The sequence below is a fragment of the Festucalex cinctus genome, chromosome 20, assembly GCF_051991245.1.
Source record: "Festucalex cinctus isolate MCC-2025b chromosome 20, RoL_Fcin_1.0, whole genome shotgun sequence".
NCBI lineage: Eukaryota > Metazoa > Chordata > Actinopteri > Syngnathiformes > Syngnathidae > Festucalex > Festucalex cinctus.
This window is the reverse complement of record NC_135430.1, coordinates 10,898,969-10,919,371: the sequence shown is the minus strand read 5'-3', so window position 1 is coordinate 10,919,371 and position 20,403 is coordinate 10,898,969. Positions and strand designations below refer to the sequence as shown.

The window sequence follows — 20,403 nt, the reverse complement described above, 5'->3', positions numbered from 1 at the left end:
AATAGAATGTATTTATACGTTTTTGGGAGCAAATGAGTTAATGCTTAGTTGTGATTCACTGTGAGATGTTTTACAATGTTTATTAATGGTGAGTGTAGAATAATAATAATGATTCCTAATATGAATTGCTGATGATGAGGTCATATCATTCACACGTGTCATACAAGTGTAATCACCTTGATCATAAAGCCCCCAAAATGGCATTTTCTTTACATCGTCCCTTTTTGACTGGATGGCTTTGGTGCACCGACCTCTCCCTTTCTTTCACCATCTAAATTATTTCATTTTTTTTTTTCATACTGCATTACATCCATTTTCTGAACCGCTTATCAGTTAGTGACAGAAAGATTCAACAATGATGGCGAATTAGCAAACAACAGCATGGATGACTTGGAGAGTCTGAGCCCAAGCGTGGGCAGCAGAGAATATGCAAGCACGCCGACAGCAGACTATCCAAGGAGGGTGAGTTCACCTTATTGTAATGTCTTAACTGTGAAAATGTAGCCGTACATAATATTTAAAATAAGTCATCCATTTGCGCGACAATTAAATTGATAAGTAAGAATCCCGATTGGACATTATTTTCCATATTTTTGACCAAAGGTTGGGTCAAAGTAGCCCAAGTAGAGGATCTGACCCAACTTTCTGGGCTCTTTTATACAAAATGACCAATTTTTTAACCCAAAATTGGGTCAAATTAAGCCAAATAGAAGATCTGACCCAACTTTCTGGGTTATTTTATATGAAATTAATGTTTTTTTTTCTGGGGTTACAAATGAACCCAGAAATTTGGGTCAAATTGACTTAAGTAGAGGATTTGACCGAACTTTAAGGGTTGTTTTATAGAAAATGATTCAATTTTTTGACCCAAAGTTGGGTCAGACTGACCCAAGTAAACGATCTGAGCAAATTTTCTGGGTTGTTTGATACAAAATGACCCGAGTTTTGACTCAATGTTGGGTTAAATTGATCCAAGTAAAGGATCTTTCAATTTTTGACCCATAATTGGGTTAATTTGTCCTGTTTGGAGAGTGTGCCCAGAGATTAGGACATCTGGTTGGAAAGAAGTTCACGAGAGGCCATATTGTTGTTAGGGATGGCCTAATATCCATGCTAGTAATTCCACAGCTCATTGCGTGACTGATCAATTGTTTGGACTAATTTGTCCAACCCGGAGGGTTGACAGGTTTGAAAGCATGAGCTTGAGTACTCAAAGTATTAGCTGTTGTTTCAGACGCACCACCAACGGAATCAGGCAATGGTGGCGGAAGGAGGTTACCCCAAACAGAGAGGTCTCAAGCGTGCGCTTTTCTTCAGCGAGAGGTCAAACCACGAGCTGGTCGCTCAAAACACCGCCCTGAGAGCGCAGATGGAGAGCGAGCGCCAGAGCCACCACAGGGAGCGGCAGAGGCTTCAGAAGGCCCTGGACGAGGCGCAGAGTGACCGGAGCACGCCGGCGATTGAGCAGAAGCTGCGTGAAAGAGAGCATGAGATAGCCGTCCTTCAAGACGTCCTGGCGGCGGCCCAACGGGAAACGGCGCAGGTGCGTCAGTACTGGATGGAGGAGCACGATTTGCTCAAGAGGGCCCGCGAGGACGACCCTGAGAACATCATGGCGGCCACCAACGCCGAGTGGCAGCAGTGGTGGAACACCCGCGAGCAGGAGGTGGCGACCCAGCTGCAAGCTCAGTGGGAGAGCGCGCAGTGGCACGCCCAGCAGATGACGGCCCAGTTCAACGCCAAGCTGGAGATCTTACAGAGGCACAGCGCCGAGACCGCCGTCTACTACAAGACGGAATTGGAGCGCCAGCAGTGGCACATGAATCGCAGCGTCATGGAGAAGGACGACATGATCGCCAGGCTGACCAAGGAGAACTCCCTGCTCGCAGCCAACCACGGCGCCTTGTCCGGACAGGTCCTCAAATTGGAAGTGGAGGTCTCCCAGCTGCAAGGGTCCGTCTTCCGTCTGAAGGAGGGCTTGAAGCTCCAGCAGCAGGCCAAGACGCTGGCGGACGGGGAACTCCTCCTTTAAAATTTTCTGTATTTATCCTCTCATATCTTCTAAATTAAGAAATATATTACTTCTAATTACTATTCCTATATTTTTATTTCCTCCCTTTTAATTATTATTTTTTGAATACAGTAATACAGGCCTGACAATCTATTACTAGTGAAATACATACCATGTAATATGTCTCCATTTTGTGTTTTGTATTAGTTTTCTAAAAAAAATCTGTTCAATTAAACATACAAGTTATCACCATATAAAACAAATTTATTCAAATATACGATCACACTTATACAGAAAATATCACAAGTACAACATTTGTGATCCATACCTGAGTAATTAATAACAGGGTAAGACTACCCTTACTAATGAGGCCAAAAGACACATCTTTGGTAGCAAATGATATACCAGAAAATCTTGCAACGAATGACGGCAACCATAATGTACGGGTCCACAGTCGGATGACGAGAAGTGCTTCAATGACAGCTTATCGTCCTGATGTTGTGATTTGTCATGATCTAAAAACAAAACATTGAGTGCTTTCATATATTAGGGAAGGGTTTGTCGTCGGTGGGGCACTTCTTGAGCAGGCCCGATGCGATGGCCTTCACTGCCTGCGTGGTCTCGGTGCACGTGGGGTTGATGAGGCTCTCCGGCAGCAGGAAGCCAAAGTAGCCCGTGTCCCGCAGCTCGAAGGCGAACGCATATGGGATCCCGTTCCTGTAGGCCCAGTCTATGGAACTGCCCGAACTAACGTCTTGGTGACAGAGAGGAACACAGAGCTAAATCCCGCACCTTACTTTTGGCGTATGATTTTTTTTTTAGAGCGACTTAGCTATCAATAGAACCTCCAAAGATACAATAATGTATACTCACATAGGGTTGTAGAAGCAGGTCCATATTTGTACTTGACTCCATAGGCGGAATACAGTGCAGTCACTGCATTGTGAGCTGCTGATTCCTGCCAGAAAGAAAAAAAAGCACAGTGCTGACAGGTTTTGTCCTAAGTTTATTAGTCCTCATTTGTCAGTCTTACCACACAGTTAAAGTTGGGGATGGCAGCGTACTTGTACGAATACGGGTAGAGGAGCATCTGGGCATACGCGTGCACGGAAATGTAGGCCTTGACGCGCTTCTTGTGCTTGCGCAGGAACTTGACGACAGACCTTACCTCTGGCTCTGATTCAGGGTAGGGTCCGCAGTAGGTGTCGTCGCAGGGGTGAGAGGAAGCCCCCTCCTCTGTGAAACAGAGTAAATTTGTTTTATTTTTTAAATTTGGGATATATTGTATGTCCTTTTGCAATTACGGCTATCAAAATCAACAAGCACACCTTTGTCTGCGCCAAATCATGCTCATTAAACAAATACTAACATTACGATAGCTAAGCTAACAAAGCTACGTGCGCCAATGTTTGTTTAATGCTGAGTTGTGATTCACTGTGAGATGTTTTTCAATGTTTATTTACTCATTCACTGCCAATGACGACTATAGACGTCAAAAATCCAAGCAAACAGCCAGTGCAAATTTTGACAAGAAATTTGAATTTAGTTTTAGTTATTCATTGTTTTCATTCAGTTATTAATCATTGTTTTATTAATAACAACGATGACAACAATTTCATTGCTAAGTGCTACCATCGTGCGTAGAACGGATTCCTGTTACCCTACAACACGGGCGTTGACGTTCTTGTGATCGGTCTTGGTCTTACCGAGACCACATACTGGGTCTCGGCCTCCAAAAGTCAATTTTAGTCGACTAAAAGTGCTCTTTATTTTTGTTGACTAAAATTGGATTAAAACTAAAATACAATCAGGTGACTGAGTTATGACTAAGGCTTTAATGAAATATCGTCAGAAGTCTATAACTAAAACTAAATTAATTTTTTTTTGTTATTATTAAAATTTAAATTTTATGTATTTTATTTTATTATTTTTTTTCCAAAATTAACACTGGCTGTTTGCTTGGATTTTTGACGTCTATAGTTGTCATTGGCAGTGAATGAGTTAAAGGTGAGTTTATAATAATAATTCTTAATATGAATCGCTGATGATGAGGTCATATCATTCACACGTGTCATACAAGTGTAATCACCTTGATCATAAAGCCCCCAAAATGACATTTTCTTTACATCGTTCTTTCATGACTGGATGACTTTGATGCACCGACCTCTCCCTTTCTTTCACCATCTAAATTATTTCATTTTTTTTTTTCATACTGCATTACATCCATGTTCCGAACCGCTTATCAGTTAGTGACATAAAAAGAGTCAACAATGATGGCGAATTAGCAAACAACAACATGGATGACTTGGAGAGTCTGAGCCCAAGCGTGGGCAGTAAAGAGTATGCAAGCACGCCGACAGGAGACTATCCAAGGAGGGTGAGTTCGCCTTTTGGTAATGTCTTAACTGTGAAAATGTAGTCGTACATAATATTTAAGACAAGTCAGCCATTTGCACGACAGTTAAATTGATAGGCTAAGTAAGATTCCCGATTGGACATTATTTTCCATAGTAGAAACGGACATCGATGCAAACCGATGGCGACAAGCGGGGTTTGATTTGATGGCAAACAATGCGCTCTAAAAACATTTGGGTCCAAATCAACCCAACCCTCTTTTTTTAATTCAAATTTTATTTCACTCTTAAAAAAATGACAGGGGACAGAAAGTAATCCAATTATGGATCAAAAATGGACTGATCCAATTTTTCAGGGTCAATCTGACCCAATTTTCTGGGTTGTTTTATACAAAATGACCCAATTATTGACCCAAAGTTGGGACAAATTAACTCAATTAGAGGATCTGACCCAACTTTATGGATTGTTAAATACTTTTTTTTTTTGTGCAAAACAAAACAGAAAGTTGGTTCAAATTGACCTAAGTAGAGGATCTGACTCAATTTTCTGTGTTGTTTTATACAAAATAACCAAATTTTTTACCCAAAGTTAGGTCAAATTAACCCAAGTAGAGGATCTAACCCGACTTTATTGTTTGTTTTATACAAAATGGCCCAGTTTTTGACCAAAAGTTAGGTCAAAGTAACCCAAGTAGAGCATCTGACCCAACTTTATTGGTTGCTTTGTACAAAATGGCCCAGTTTTTGACCCAAAGTTGGGTCAAATTAACCCAAGTGTAGGATCTGTGTTATTTTATATGAAATTAATGTTTTTTTTTCTGGGTTACTAATCAACCCAGAAATTTGGGTCAAATTGACTTAAGTAGAGGATTTGACCCAACTTTTAGGGTTGTTTTATAGAAAACGACCCAATTTTTTGACCCAAGTAAACGATCTGAGCAAATTTTCTGGGTTGTTTGATACAAAATGACCCGAGTTTTGACTCAATGTTGGGTTAAATTGATCCAAGTAGAGGATCTATCAATTTTTGACCCATAATTGGGTTAATTTGGCCCAACTGTTTGGAGAGTGTGCTCAGAGATTAGGACATCTGGTTGGAAAGAAGTTCACGAGAGGCCATATTGTTGTTAGGGATGGCCTAATATCCATGCTAGTAATTCCACAGGTCGTTGGGTGACTGATCAATTGTTTCGACTGATTTGGCCAATCCGGAGGGTTGACAGGTTTGAAAGCATGAGCTTGAGTACTCAAAGTATTAACTGTTGTTTCAGACGCACCACCAACGGCATCAGGCAATGGTGGCGGAAGGAGGTTACCCCAAACAGAGCGGCCTCAAGCGTGCACTTTTCTTCAGCGAGAGCTCAAACCGCGAGCTGGTCGCCCAAAACACCGCCCTGAGAGCGCAGATGGAGAGCGAGCGCCAGAGCCACCACAGGGAGCGGCAGAGGCTTCAGAAGGCCCTGGACGAGGCGCAGAGTGGCCGGAGCACGCCGGCGATTGAGCAGAAGCTGCGGGAAAGAGAGCACGAGATAGCCGTCCTTCAAGACGTCCTGGCGGCGGCCCAACGGGAAACGGCGCAGGTGCGTCAGTACTGGATGGAGGAGCACGATTTGCTCAAGAGGGCCCGCGAGGACGACTCCGAGAACATCGTGGCGGCCGCCAACGCCGAGTGGCAGCAGTGGTGGAACACCCGCGAGCAGGAGGTGGCGACCCAGCTGCAATCTCAGTGGGAGAGCGCGCAGTGGCACGCCCAGGAGATGGCGGCCCAGTTCAACGCCAAGCTGGAGATCTTACAGAGGCACAGCGCCGAGACCGCCGTCTACTACAAGACGGAATTGGAGCGCCAGCAGTGGCACATGAATCGCAGCGTCATGGAGAAGGACGACATGATCGCCAGGCTGACCAAGGAGAACTCCCTGCACGGACCCAACCACGGCACCTTGTCCAGACAGGTCCTCAAATTGGAATTGGAGGTCTCCCAGCTGCAAGAGTCTGTCTTCCGTCTGAAGGAGGGCTTGAAGCTCCAGCGGGAGGCCAAGACGCTGGCGGACGGGGAACTCCCCGTGGCCATAGCCGCTCTCACGCGGGAGATCGAACTGAAGCGCCAGCACCACCGGGAGGGGAGGCAGATGATCCGAGAAGCTCTGGACGAGGTCCAGGCGCCGAGCGACTTGGCGGAGAAGCTGCGGCAGGCACGAGGCGAGTCCGGCGACCTGCGGGACGCTCTGGCAGCCGCCCGGCAGGAAACAGCCAACGTGCGCGAGTACTGGATGCGAGAGTGCGAGGAGCTCAAAAAGAGTGCCGAGGCGAACACCAAGACCATCGTGGAGGCCATCAACGGCGAGTGGCAGCAGTTCAAAGCCGAGTGGGAACAATGTCACAGGAATATCAGCCAGGCCCTGCAAGAGAAGGACGAACTGCTCGCCGACATCGAGAAGTTGACGTCCCAGCTGGTCAAAGTTGAGCCGGAAAATCTGGACGTTGAGACTGTGCTAGGCAAGCAAGGAGAGCTAGACGAGCTAGCATCTCTCCGATAACGTAAAAAAGTATGGTGTTACTTAAGTGCAGTAGTACCGATGCGTTATGAGACAGCTGGTCTAGAACAAAACAAACACACTGGAAGCTGTTAAGTCAAACGCCGTTTAAATACACATCAAAAACTTTACTAGTTGAACCGCCTGATCTCGTTGGACTCAGTTCATTGAGCTTTCAGAGTTTCCCAAAACTGGCATGTGCTTCTAGTCATTGGCTTTTGTTTGTTGTTGGGTAGTTTGATTTGTGTAATGCCGCCAAAGGAGACTCCTGTGATGTGGTCAAGTTGGAAGATAAAGTGGAAGCGTAGAAAAACAAGTTTGCTCAAGTCGTAAACGGCGGTTAACCTAATTTTACACTTGTGACACTGAATTTGAGGTTCCACAATATAAGTTGTCATAAAGTGCAGTACATGTTTTTGTCTGTTTTGTACATTATAAATTTGTAAATGTAGCATAAAATAAACACAATTTCATTAAAAATAGATAAATGTATTTGAACGATTACAAGCTATTTATTTCAAATGATTTTCAGGCAACGAGGAAAATTAAAAACAACTTTAATTAAATAAAATTCAATTCAATCAATGATAGTGCATAATAGTGTTCACGTAAAAAATTATAAGGAAGTTTAATGTAAATATATAAGTAGTTTAATCAATTTACAGTATTCCATATTTACTTTATTTATATATTAAACATGTACTTTACACCACCTTCAATTATTAAAGATTTTGATTATGAATAATTATTAAATATTATTCATTTTAATTATTAATAAAAGTTAGAATATGGTAAGCAAGTTAATAGTATTTATAATATTTCAAATCATGTTAGGACACCGTAGCATAAAGTCCTGTAAATACTATAAATTATAATTACAATTGTTTAATCATTCAATGTTAAGTATTTTGAGATGAATGAATTGAGTCAGTTTTTACCCAATTCTTTTTGTTGCTTGTAATACCTGACAGAAATGGAGATAAAAACATACTGACCTGCTTCTTATTTATTATGTGTTTTGTAAATATTTCTCACTGTTTTCCATGTTTTGTGATCACACTCACCACACCATTTGACTTTCCAGTTCCTGTTGGCGTCCACTCCTCGACAGTGGAACTTGCGATTTCTGGATCGTGTCTTCCTCCAGAAGCGATCCTGCGCAGGGAATAAGACTATACAGCTATACCTGCTATTTATGCTCCTCTAGGGCAACAATTATGGTATTTTTTTTATGAGAGACTGTAAAATTCTATAGGTTTTCTGGTTGTATCGAGGTTTATTGTCATGTGTGGGTTGGCCCAAGTACCGTAGTCCAGCTGAAGTGATATCCGTCCACATTGAAGACGGGCATGATGTAGAAATTGATCTGGTTGAGCATTCGTCTCATTGCAGAGTCGTATCGGTATGAATGAAGCGCCTGTAATTGTACATAACAGAAAATCATCAGGCATGTTGATTGCAAAGTGAAAATTAATAGTGAAAAACTCATGCTATATCACCACAACTGGGTACAACATAGTTTTCAGTCAAATGCAGGATGCTGGTGTTCATTGAATAGTAAGATGGTAAAAAGGATTTGGCAGTTTTAACTACAATGAGACACTGAACTCTTGTGGCCAACCAGGATACTACATCTTGTTTTTGTTTGTTTTTTGTTTTTAAATGCAGGGACAATTTTTCAATCATAGGTTCCAGTGTAACTTTCCATCTTTTCTACATCTTTTATTTTTATTATTTATATATATATATATGTCTTTTCTTTTATTTTCAGCAACTCTATATACACGTTAACAGAATGCATTGTTTTCTGGTGTAAACCAATTCAAATAAAAAGTGGCCACTTCAAACAGAAATACAAAACTTCCTGTGTCTGTTCAGGCACGTGTTCTTGAGAATTTTTTTGTGGGTCTACGAATAAATAAGCGTACCAAATGTGGCTAGCTAAAAATGGCTTTTGGGTCTAAATTTTCTTGATAGGACCTCTGAAAATGGTCAAAATGATCTAGAAATGGCTGCTTCCAAACCAAAATGGCCGACTTCCTGTTTCTTTTCAGGCATACATTCTTGAGAGTTTAGTTTAAAAAAAAAAAAAAAAAACATTCTTGAGAATTTTTTTGTGGGTCTACGAATAAATAAGCGTACCAAATGTGGCTAGCTAAAAATGGCTTTTGGGTCTAAATTTTCTTGATAGGACCTCTGAAAATGGTCAAAATGATCTAGAAATGGCTGCTTCCAAACCAAAATGGCCGACTTCCTGTTTCTTTTCAGGCATACATTCTTGAGAGTTTAGTTAAAAAAAAAAATAAAAAAAAAACATTCTTGAGAATTTTTTTGTGGGTCTACGAATAAATAAGCGTACCAAATGTGGCTAGCTAAAAATGGCTTTTGGGTCTAAATTTTCTTGATAGGACCTCTGAAAATGGTCAAAATGATCTAGAAATGGCTGCTTCCAAACCAAAATGGCCGACTTCCTGTTTCTTTTCAGGCATACATTCTTGAGAGTTTAGTTAAAAAAAAAAAAAAAACTTTCTTGAGAATTTTTTTGTGGGTCTACGAATAAATAAGCGTACCAAATGTGGCTAGCTAAAAATGGCTTTTGGGTCTAAATTTTCTTGATAGGACCTCTGAAAATGGTCAAAATGATCTAGAAATGGCTGCTTCCAAACCAAAATGGCCGACTTCCTGTTTCTTTTCAGGCATACATTCTTGAGAGTTTAGTTAAAAAAAAAAAAAAAACTTTCTTGAGAATTTTTTTGTGGGTCTACGAATAAATAAGCGTACCAAATGTGGCTAGCTAAAAATGGCTTTTGGGTCTAAATTTTCTTGATAGGACCTCTGAAAATGGTCAAAATGATCTAGAAATGGCTGCTTCCAAACCAAAATGGCCGACTTCCTGTTTCTTTTCAGGCATACATTCTTGAGAGTTTAGTTAAAAAAAAAAAAAAAAAAAAAAAACTTTCTTGAGAATTTTTTTGTGGGTCTACGAATAAATAAGCGTACCAAATGTGGCTAGCTAAAAATGGCTTTTGGGTCTAAATTTTCTTGATAGGACCTCTGAAAATGGTCAAAATGATCTAGAAATGGCTGCTTCCAAACCAAAATGGCCGACTTCCTGTTTCTTTTCCGGCATACATTCTTGAGAGTTTAGTTAAAAAAAAAAAAAAACATTCTTGAGAGTTTTTTGTGCTTTACTCACGATAGACAAACGTACCAAATTTCATGGCGCGCTCAAAAGCATTGACTTTGAACAAGCCATTGTAACTTTTACTGCACCAAGTAATGAAACAAATACTTTTCCCCCTAAATTCTTATTCAAAACAGGTGTCCTGAAGTGCTATTCAAGCGGAGTGAGCCAATAAACGACTTTAAAAGGGTGGCTCTGGTCTGGCTCTGGTGACTTTTTAAGAGTTTCAATTCGTGAAGAAATGAGTTTCTTATTTGTACAAGCTTGCATCGTTGAAACATTTTCATGTATGGATTTTGCCAAGAAAGTTGGACTACCTCTTTGACGAACCACTGACAGAAGGCGGGTCCTATCCACTCCCTGGCGTGTACCCCACAGTCGATCCAGATGGCTTTTTTCTGCGGGCGACTTCTCTTTCCTAGCTGGCAGCAGATACATGTTTTCAGTTTTGTATTTATTTTTAATTGTGAGAATGCTTTCAGCATTCCCACATATGTTATTGTGATTTTTATTCTCCATACTTTTTTGCAGCGTAACAATGCCCACATAATACTTCCAATTTACATTGTTCAAATTTCAACTAGCTTAAAAAATTCTCACCTCCCAGGGTATATATATCATCTGATTCCACATTACTTACAGTATTTGCACAATTTAACTCATTCACTGCCTTTGACAAGTATACTTGTCAATTCTATTTTTTAGAGCGGTGCTAAATGGGGGCGAATCTGAGCATGCTCCACTGTAAATATCAAACTTGGAAACAACTTTACTGATGCCCAACCACCGGTAGATGACATCATTGCCCCATTTTATAGGAAATAAACACAGTTTCAGAGTCCATGGGAGAAATGGCTGTATTTTGGCAAACCTACATTTTTCTGCTGTCAATTATAAAAGAACGGGACGGGACAAAAAGTAGGGAGTCTATTCTGTTATTTGGTAGATTCGGTTTATATATAATTATTGAACGTAATATCACGTGAGTATTGGAAATGTAAAAATTTTCTATAATGACTGGCAGTGAATGAGTTATTAACATTTAATAGCAACTTTTTCCCATTCATTTTCAATGGGGCAGACAACTTTTTCAAGATATCACTTTCCACGCCCACTTCAATACATATAACTTATCATCATTACCAGGTGTCTGATACTGCTCGGTGGCACAGTTGGTAAAGTGCATTGTCCAGTAACCAGGAGGTCATAATTTCATAATTTATCTCTCAATTTACTTCGTAAGCATTCCACATGTATTCAAAATCTTAGCATTCAGATTTCAGCATTCCTAGTCTAGTGGTCTTAATGCTTCTTACCTGAAGGACATAAAGTGGCCGTCCTTCGTATGACTTCCCGATGGAGAACATGTCAAGGAGGTCGGCGTGAGTTGCGTTCATCTCAAACATCCACCTTTGGATCTTTAGGGTGGGAACAAATGTGCATTAGTTAGGTATTTTAGATGAATGGCACTGCTATGTTGCGGCTTTCTTAGATAAACAAAAATCTCTAGGAAAACTCTTTTAAGTACACAGAGACCTCCTGTCCCTTTTCAGGCATGGGCTCTTCAGACTTTTTTGTGAGTCTACCCATGATAGATATGCATACCAAATTTCATGTTCCTTGGTGAATGTCCAAAAAAGGTAAAAAATTCAAGTCAATCCAACTCAATGACTCAATTTTAGGGATTAAAAACAGTGTCATCATCGCTCCAATCGCTTAGAAAAGTAATAGCACATTCCGTGCTGTGTGGATAAATGTGTTCTCAAATTTTCAGAAGTCTGTGTTTAATGGTTCAGAAGGAGTAGTGTCACAAAGTAGTAGTGTAGTTGGCTTGTGAAGCACATAGAAGGAAGGTTACCTCCTCCAGGGAGTGGTAGACCTCATAGTCGTATTGACTGTCTGACCTCCGCTTGCGAGACGTGCGACGTCTCGTCTGCTGTTCAATTTCCTGCTGCAGATTAGAGATAAAAATGCTGCGGGAAGAGGAGATTGACGTCACGTTATAAAGAATATTGCAGTGATATATTAAAAATGTTCGCTTCAAGATATAGTCTGTAGTTTTATTATGCTTTTCGGGCCCACCCTGACATTTTTTACTTGTAAATGTGAAACTTTTATCTTTCGTAACATTGCAACATTATTCACATACCGGTACTTTTGTTTTCTTGTAATTGACTACATATATGCAAAATTGCAATTTTTTTTTTTCTCGGATGTCAAAACTTTTCTAGAAACTGTAAAATTAAAACTTTCCTCTACTAAATAATACTAATATATTATTGTTCTCACAGTAAATCTCTTGTAAAAACACATTTTTTTGCGTGTGACTAACCCTTAAACATTACTTTGTAATACAATTAATTTTTCCCTTGTAGTATTAGTACTCTCTCGTACATTACAACTTTGTCTGAAGATGTTTATCATATTTTTACAACTGTTTTGTCGTGAGATTAAAAGTTTGTCGAAACTTTGGGACTTGATTTAGTCATACTACAGCTTTTTTCTTAGTAGTACAAAGTTTGATTTTTTTCTTGTAATATTATTTGTAATTTATCCATTATATAACGATTATTTTTGCTAAAATTAAAACTTTATATTCACAACAATATAATCCCGTATTATCAGAATAATACTGGTAAGATCACAATATTTTTCGTAATATATATAAAAAAAAAAACAAAAACAAAAAACATCCGGACTTTACCTTTCTCATAACATTACAACTTCATTTTGCAACTTTTTCCTTCCTATACAGTAACTTTATTCTCATAACCTTTATGTCTGTTTCATGTAATATTATGACTTTCTTTTCTCCTAACATTATGACTTCACTATTGTAACTTTAAATCTACTAAAGTTTCCAAATCTTTGCAACTTTATCTTGTAGCTTTACGATTTTATTCTTGAAATATTGCAACTTTATTATCGCAACTATCTGACTTTATCTCATAATATTGCAGATTTTTTCTCTTACAGTTATGACTTTGTTCTCAGAACATTGAGACTTAATTTCTGTAATATTACAACTTTTTTATTCCAACTTTTGCAGTGTTATGACATTTTTAGCATTATATAGCATTATAACGTGAAAATTCCTGTAACTTCGCGACTATCTAGTAATGTACCATCTTTGTGACTTAAATCTCATCATGTGACTTTATCATGTGGTATAAAATGATGTAACATAAATATGCAATGTAATGTAATCTGATGCAACATCCATTTATCAGAAAGAACATGTTGTCACCTATATTTGATACGTTCCTGCTTTAAGGTGGCATGAAGTCGTCGTGTGTCTCTGCGTTTAATGTGCACATCCACCGTAGCATTCCGACTGATCAGAGAAATGCTGTTAGGCTGCCACAAGTCCACCTTAAATGCATAAAACAAAAATCATCAGTGTTATTATATTGCTATATGTAAGTCATATAAACATGCACATTTAACATTTTGTCTGACAAGAACAGAGCCAACCTTCATGCTTTCTAGAACGTTCCTGAGCGTGCAAACTTCCTCGTCGTTGCTGGGGCGTATCCTGAAGACTTGATCGCTGCATGAATAACAAAGTGTAAAGTTACCGTCGGCTTCAACACGATGACACTACACACAGTTTTCTACGGAATGCTACGCAGCAGACGTCTTGATGGGAAGACGTTGAAGGTGGACGTGATGACGGAATGCCAAGCATCATTATGGGATCGGGTTTCAACAGGTGGCACTATGGAAGCAGCTGTTTTGCCATGTTTACTACAAAAGAAGCCCTTGTTCAGAAGGCAAAATGTAAGGCAAGCAAATTTGGACATGCATTGGTGGAATAAGAATTGGATTAGTTCACCAGTTTTCATGCCATTTTGATATTCTATGAAATTGACCTCAAAGCGCCTTCGGGCTTGCATTGCGAATGTCACGGTTTGCCTGTTTTCTGTTTGGTCATTTTACAGAAAGTCTTGCATGCTTTTCTTTGGACAATGACATTAAAAAACTAGACTAAGTGCAATTTCTGGAGAAATTGCTGAAAGCTGAATGCCAATATCCATCCATCCATCCATTTTCTTGACCGCTTATTCCTCACAAGGGTCGCGGGGGGTGCTGGCGCCTATCTCAGCTGGCTCTGGGCAGCAGGCAGGGGACACCCTGGACTGGTTGCCAGCCAATCACAGGGCACACAGAGACGAACAACCACTCACACTCACAAGCACACCTAGGGACAATTCGGAGCACGCCAATATCTTGAATGCTAAGATGTGAATGATTATGAGGTAAATTGAGAGATAAATTATGAAATGATGACCTGGTTACTGGACAATGCACTTTACTAACTGTGCCAACAAGCAGTATCAAACACCTGGTAATTGTGGAAATATGTTATTGTGATTTTTATTCTCCACACTTTTTTGCCGCGTAACAACTCCCACATAATACTTCCAACTTTTACACTGTTCAAATTAGTTTCAAAAATTCACCCCTCCCGGGGTATATAAACTTACAGCATTTGCACAATTTAACTTGTAATATCAACTTTTCCCCATTCATTTTCAATGGGACAGACGTTGAACATTCACAATGCAAGCCCGAAGGTGCTTTGAGGTCAATTTCATAGAATATCAAAATGGCATGAAAACTGGCGAACTAATCCAATTCTTCCCACAACAAAAAACACTTTTTGAGGTGCATACTCTGTTATTACAAACATGGATCGTCTGTGTTTGTTTGTGTGAGTGTGCGTGCTCACAAAAGGATTTTACAATGTCCCACAGGAAGCAGGGCGCCCGAAACGAAGGCACCAGTTCAGGCGACAAAAGGACTTCGTTTATGAAGTACACCCTTAAGCGCCATATGTTATCCACGTAAAATGTTGAACTGCACCTAACTTGTCAACCAGACTGCTTTTATTTGGCATCCATAAAAAAAAAACATCAATACAGATGCCTATATAGCATATGGAGGAGGAAATGAGATGAGGTGCCTCCCTCCTCCTCATCAAAAGCACCATTGACTAACGCGGCATACACACCGTTTGGGTAATTTACGCTCAATCTTAAGACTTGAAACGCCGCCGTGCAGCAGATGTTAGAGAGTCTTAGCTTGGATTAACTCTAGGGGGCTGTTTTGTGTTTTGGGGGGCTTTTTGGTGCATTCTCAAAAATTCTCGACTTTTGAAAATTTTGTGAATGTAACCACAAATGGATTTGACGTTTATCTAATATGTATGTATTTGCTTTGTTCTTGTTTACTGCAAAACTGATGTTTATGTACAGCACTTTGTATACAGTAACGCCTGTTCTTAAAGCGCTTTATAAATAAAGTTGAGTTGAGTTGAGTAATATTATTACTTTAACCCAAAATATATGACTTTGATCTTGAATACATATGACTTTCACATCTGACCAAAATTTATTTAAAAAATAGTCAATAACGTGCAACAAAATTTTCGTATTCACATTATTTTTTTGTAATTTATTGTACGACTTTATCATACAATTTTACTCTTGTAAAATATGTTACTTTAATCTTGAAAACCTATTACTGATACTTTGTTTAAACAAATCTAAACAAATTATTGAAACATACAATTTAATCCCGACTTCAATCTAAAAAATAGAGGATTTTATTTTCGTAATATCAGGACTGGTCTAAAATATATTTTTTAAACTTTAAATTACACAATAACACGATAATATACACAATTACACAATATGGTAGTATACAACTTTTGTGGGGTCTGATTTGGTTTATTGAACATATAAACATAATAAATCTCGTTTTTAATTTCATACGATAATCTAAAAAAACAAACAAACAAACAACATTTTAACCTTATTTTTTGAATTGCACAAGCACTTTCAACCCCCTGGTGTCGTGTTTTAAGTATACCCCCATCGCCTTGGTATTTTCCATTTGTACTACAGTTAGGAATTTTGAAAAGTTTACTTTCTTGAAGTGACTTGAGAACAGATGACGTGAAAAAACGCTCATCGTGCATCCAGTTGAGATGTTCCAAGTGCTACATTCTTGCATTAAATCAACTAAAAGCACATATAGAGCCCCTCTTTGTTCGCTCTACATGAGAAAATCTACACAGCGTGCGACACATCTGACTGCAATTGCGTCTCATCCCTCATGGCCAAACATGAATGGAAAAGGAGGGGTGGAGGGGGGACTTCTAAGTTATTTACTCACCCAGCGTAGCGGTTCTTATAGAGTGATTGTTCGCATAGCACATCGCTGAAGATTATCACACAGGACAGCAAAAATAGACGAAATGGCCACCCGGAGTCCACTGTCATCATGAGGGGGGAAAATTACGTCAAAGTTGGAAGGATGAAGTTCGTTCAGTCCACTTCCATTCGGTCCACCTCAGACTGGAAGAAAGGTTTTTGACACCTGATGCGCAGGAGGTGACAAATGTGAAGAGGAGGAGGAGGAGGTGGAAGAAGGGGCGGGGTGGAGCATTTAGCACCTCTTTTGAAGCACCAGCCTGCTTTTAAACGAGGCTGCTTGGCTGACGAATGGGGTCACGTGGTGCGCAAAAACAATTCTATACGCATGCGCATTAACCAACATAGCAGAGGTAAATGAGCCGTTTGTATTTGATTTGATGATTTTAATGCTCACGAAACGGTTTTACCATGCTAATATTTGAAATTTGGTGTTTCGTCTTACATTCTGTATGGTTGTCCTAATTTAACAAATTAGGATTTTTTTTTTCTAATACGTTTGGATTCTTCCCTAATATTTGTGGGTTTTTCGAGTAAAAGACATTTTTCTAATAGTTAAGTATTTAAAAAAAAAATTAAAAAAAAATCTCACAACTGTGTATTTTTCGACTGGAATTGTTTTAATTTTTAATAATATTAATTTGTAATTTCGTTTATTTTTTTTTAAAAGGTATTTTTCTCAGATATATTTCACTTTATAGTACTAATATTTTAAAATTGGTGATCCATCTAATAATTTGTATGAATATGTATTTGTATGCCCATTAAAAAGTAACATTTTTTATGCCTCCCTATTATTTGTGTATTTTTTTTAATAATATATAGGCTTTTTTTAATCTAAAATTTAAGCTTTTTTTTTGTCAAATAATTGAATATTTTTTTCAGTTTTAATTTCCAATGTATTGTACGCCAAAATTAAATGCAACTCAACTGGAAATTTATTTTCAGTAATTCTTTCGTATACCACAAGAGGGGGCCCACGTACACTTACCATATTTTGAGTCATTTTTCACTTACTCGCACATTATCAATAAAAACAGCATGTTACATGCTTTCTAAAAGTTGTGTTTGCCCTGGTGGGGATATGAAACGTGCAAAGTATTGAATGGTGTCAAATGTGCGTGTCTCATTGCACGATGCTCTGTATCTCTGTTTGACTCCAGAGGGCTGATTATATCGAAAGTCAAGCACTGGCTGTTCTTTTTGTGATTATTCTGCAACGGCAGCACATTTTTCACATGCTTACCTCCTGTGTCAACAAGAGCGCCACCTGTTTAACACCCAATTACTGTATAATGTACAACATAGCCCAAAACAACACTCTCTCCTTATACCCAACTCACTGTTTTTTTTTGGTTTTTTTTTGGTTTTTTGTGGGTGTTCCACTGTTCTTCGTATTTCTTATTTAATATTTTTGTATTATCTTATTAATAATACTACTAAATATCCTGCATTTTCACACATTTTCTCTTTTTTCGTTGAATATTTGTATTTTTATTTGTGTAATAGTGTATTTTACCGAATCTTTGGCTTTCTCAAACACTTTTTTATTTTTTTATTTTTTTTGACTGTTTTGTTTTTGTTGTAATGGCGCTCTCTATTGGTGGCAAATATATATCACAGCCATGAGGTGAGACCTGTAATAACAAATATGGCCACTAGAGGGTAATGTTTTCCCAAGTTTAGCGCTATCCAGTCCAAGTACCAAACATTTTTGTACAGTAATTATTAAAACGGGTAGTTAGTTATTATAGTAATATTGCAATTTTTTTTATTCGTGGCGTTTGTGAAAAGTTCAAAGAAAGAAAAGTGCTTAATTAGTCATGTTTTTTTCAAACAGAAAATCAGGCGATTTCACCATCAATTTACGGGATGAAAAACAACACATTGCATATTTTATATATTATATAATATGATTGTTGAATATATTTCAAAGTTTTAAGTGCTCGATTTGGCTGCGGTTCTCTTAAAATCGGGAGACAAAGCATAAAATAATTATTTTACTTTGAAAACTGTACCGGAATTTAGCGTGTTTATCAATAAGCGCTTGTTTGGCACTTAGGTAGCATGAAGAGAGCCAGAGTAGACTCGTCAAAAGCTGTGTGGATGTCACATGGGCTCTCTTTAAACCGGCTAACATCTTTCCTTCACTTTACGCTTTGTTTTAACCAACATTTCACCACTTTTTAAAGCACTTTTGTGAGCCCTGAAGTTCCTAAAACGTTAGAGCAACCAAACAGCTCCACTTTTATTTGAACTATGCCCAAGAAAGTGTAAATTTCCCATTGTTTGGCTTTTTTAATTTTTTTAATTATTTTTTTATTTTTATTTTTACACCATGACCGAGGAAAGCAGGAGCGAGCAGAGAAGTGAGAGCGGGAAGGATTTGGACAAGCAGCTCCGTTTGCGGGTGTGCGTCCTCAACGAGCTTCTAAAGACAGAAAGGGATTATGTCTCCACGCTGGAGTTCCTCTCGGTGAGTTTGACTTTTAGAAAGGGACAAAAGTGTTGACATGCTTGGTGGTTAGGTTAGGAGAAGTGCAAAGTTGGCTGCGGTGTGCACGGTGCATATTGCAGGTGCCTTCAATCATAGTCAGCGTCAGTGTAGATAGAAATGCAGTGAAATGGCAACAAAATAAACTGAAAGAAATATATACAAAAATTAGTTCATAAAACCACTGAAAAACAAAAACATGGCAGGAAATGCTTTAAAATGGGCTGTGCACACTCGCTTTGGCATCTCGAAACCCACTTGGGGGTGCGCATGGTGTGGGAAAGGCATTTTCAATGCATTTTCTAACAAAAAAAAGTCACCAAATTGCAATAAAATGACACTTTAGCATCCATATTTGGGGGGGAAAAACATTGGGAGGTGTGCATGGTGAAAACAAATGCATTTCCTGACCCCAAAAAGTCAGGAAATGCACTATAATGAAATATGCGCACCCCTTTAGTGTCCCCATATGTGGTGGTTTGGGAATACTTGTGGGTGCATACGGTCTAAAAAAAGTTTGTAAAAACTCCCTGACTTTATTTGTCAGCAAATGCAGTAAAACGAGACATGCTCAGTTGCACACCCCCTTCAGCATCCTTATATGTGACAAAAGGCACACACATGTGACACAGGTGTGCATATAATGTAAACAAGTTGGGGAATGGCACTTTTAGTGCATTTCCTGATTTTTGTCATCTTATTAAATTGATTTTATGCTGTCTTGTGCCTTAGGTTGTGTGCACACTCCTGGGGGCGCGTGAGATTATGTTATAATTTGTTTTTTCAAAGTAATTCATATGACAGATTATTTTATTATTTTTGTATGTCAAAGATAATGTCATGACTGGGTCATGCAAGGGTTATGTTTGGGTCATGACCGTGAGGTCAAGTGTCTGTTTTGAACTGCTGTAACCGGCATCTAGTTTCAACTGGTATTAACTTATGTGATGTCAGGAGCGATGTGATGTCAAGAGTCTTTAATCTCTTTATCCGGTCAACAGCCAATCAGATAATTCCATGTCAGTTGTCCTGTTACCCACATGTCTAGCCACAACCAATCAGATCGATTCTCTGTCGATATAAGCCTGTCTGAGAAACGTATGTGTTTGTCGGATTATTACCTCTGTTCCTCTGTGCATCTCCACAGCACAAGTGGGCTTGGCGTCTTGTGATTCTCGATGCATTCTCGTTGTTTCTGGTCAAGTCGAGTTAGTTCCACGCCTTTTGATGTTATGCGAATAAAGTGTTAAAACTCTTATTTGTGTCTGCGCTATGGGATCCAACCACAGAACGTAACAGATAAGTTGGAAGATGTCCTTAAAAAAAAAAAGAATTACATGGGAAAAGGCACTATATAGAAGCCCTATATAAGGGTGATTCTTGCTTTGTATTTCTATCTTGGGCCCACATGTTTCTAATGGAGCTCATATTAGGGACGAGTGGGGATGAGATGGATCACAATCTGGCCTTTCTTAGAAGAGGCATCAGAGAGTGTGCGTGTGTCCTCTCTCCTCCTCCTCCTCCCTGCTTTTATCTCCACGGGAATTCATTTGGGGGGATTGGCTGCTCCGTTACAAGGCGACTCTGTTCTGGCCGGAAATGTCGGTG

General features: G+C 39.1%; 4 protein-coding genes across 5 annotated transcripts in view; 3 read left to right on the top strand and 1 right to left on the bottom strand.

The window, feature by feature from the left end:
• The first annotated feature begins 197 nt into the window (after nucleotides 1-197).
• LOC144009511 (uncharacterized) lies at nucleotides 198-2,243 on the top strand. Its single transcript, XM_077509288.1, has 2 exons — nucleotides 198-462; nucleotides 1,235-2,243. The coding sequence occupies exons 1-2, from the start codon at nucleotides 382-384 to the stop codon at nucleotides 2,030-2,032; spliced, it is 879 nt and encodes a 292-aa protein (XP_077365414.1). The 5' UTR covers nucleotides 198-381; the 3' UTR covers nucleotides 2,033-2,243.
• An 11-nt stretch (nucleotides 2,244-2,254) lies between these two features.
• Nucleotides 2,255-16,517, bottom strand: cpa6 (carboxypeptidase A6). Of its 2 annotated transcripts, XM_077509287.1 has the most exons (12): nucleotides 16,264-16,517; nucleotides 13,558-13,633; nucleotides 13,331-13,455; nucleotides 11,942-12,056; nucleotides 11,400-11,501; nucleotides 10,401-10,505; nucleotides 8,206-8,316; nucleotides 7,964-8,054; nucleotides 3,180-3,247; nucleotides 3,045-3,101; nucleotides 2,885-2,969; nucleotides 2,255-2,765 (listed from the first exon to the last, which is right to left on the bottom strand). In XM_077509287.1, the coding sequence occupies exons 1-12, from the start codon at nucleotides 16,371-16,373 to the stop codon at nucleotides 2,551-2,553; spliced, it is 1,260 nt and encodes a 419-aa protein (XP_077365413.1). In that variant the 5' UTR covers nucleotides 16,374-16,517; the 3' UTR covers nucleotides 2,255-2,550. The 2 variants fall into 2 exon arrangements, with proteins under 2 accessions (XP_077365413.1, XP_077365412.1); XM_077509286.1 differs by having other exon boundaries at nucleotides 3,045-3,247.
• LOC144009509 (uncharacterized) lies at nucleotides 3,997-8,706 on the top strand. The gene is made up of 2 exons (XM_077509285.1): nucleotides 3,997-4,388; nucleotides 5,637-8,706. The coding sequence occupies exons 1-2, from the start codon at nucleotides 4,308-4,310 to the stop codon at nucleotides 6,900-6,902; spliced, it is 1,347 nt and encodes a 448-aa protein (XP_077365411.1). The 5' UTR covers nucleotides 3,997-4,307; the 3' UTR covers nucleotides 6,903-8,706.
• Nucleotides 16,518-18,250: 1,733 nt separating the features above from the next.
• The window catches only part of prex2 (phosphatidylinositol-3,4,5-trisphosphate-dependent Rac exchange factor 2), a 48,996-nt gene continuing 46,843 nt past the window's right edge, over nucleotides 18,251-20,403 (top strand). The window contains exon 1 of the mRNA XM_077509192.1: nucleotides 18,251-18,777. Within this exon, the coding sequence (XP_077365318.1) occupies nucleotides 18,640-18,777 (138 nt within the window). The 5' untranslated portion in view covers nucleotides 18,251-18,639. The remainder of the gene's footprint in view (nucleotides 18,778-20,403) is intronic.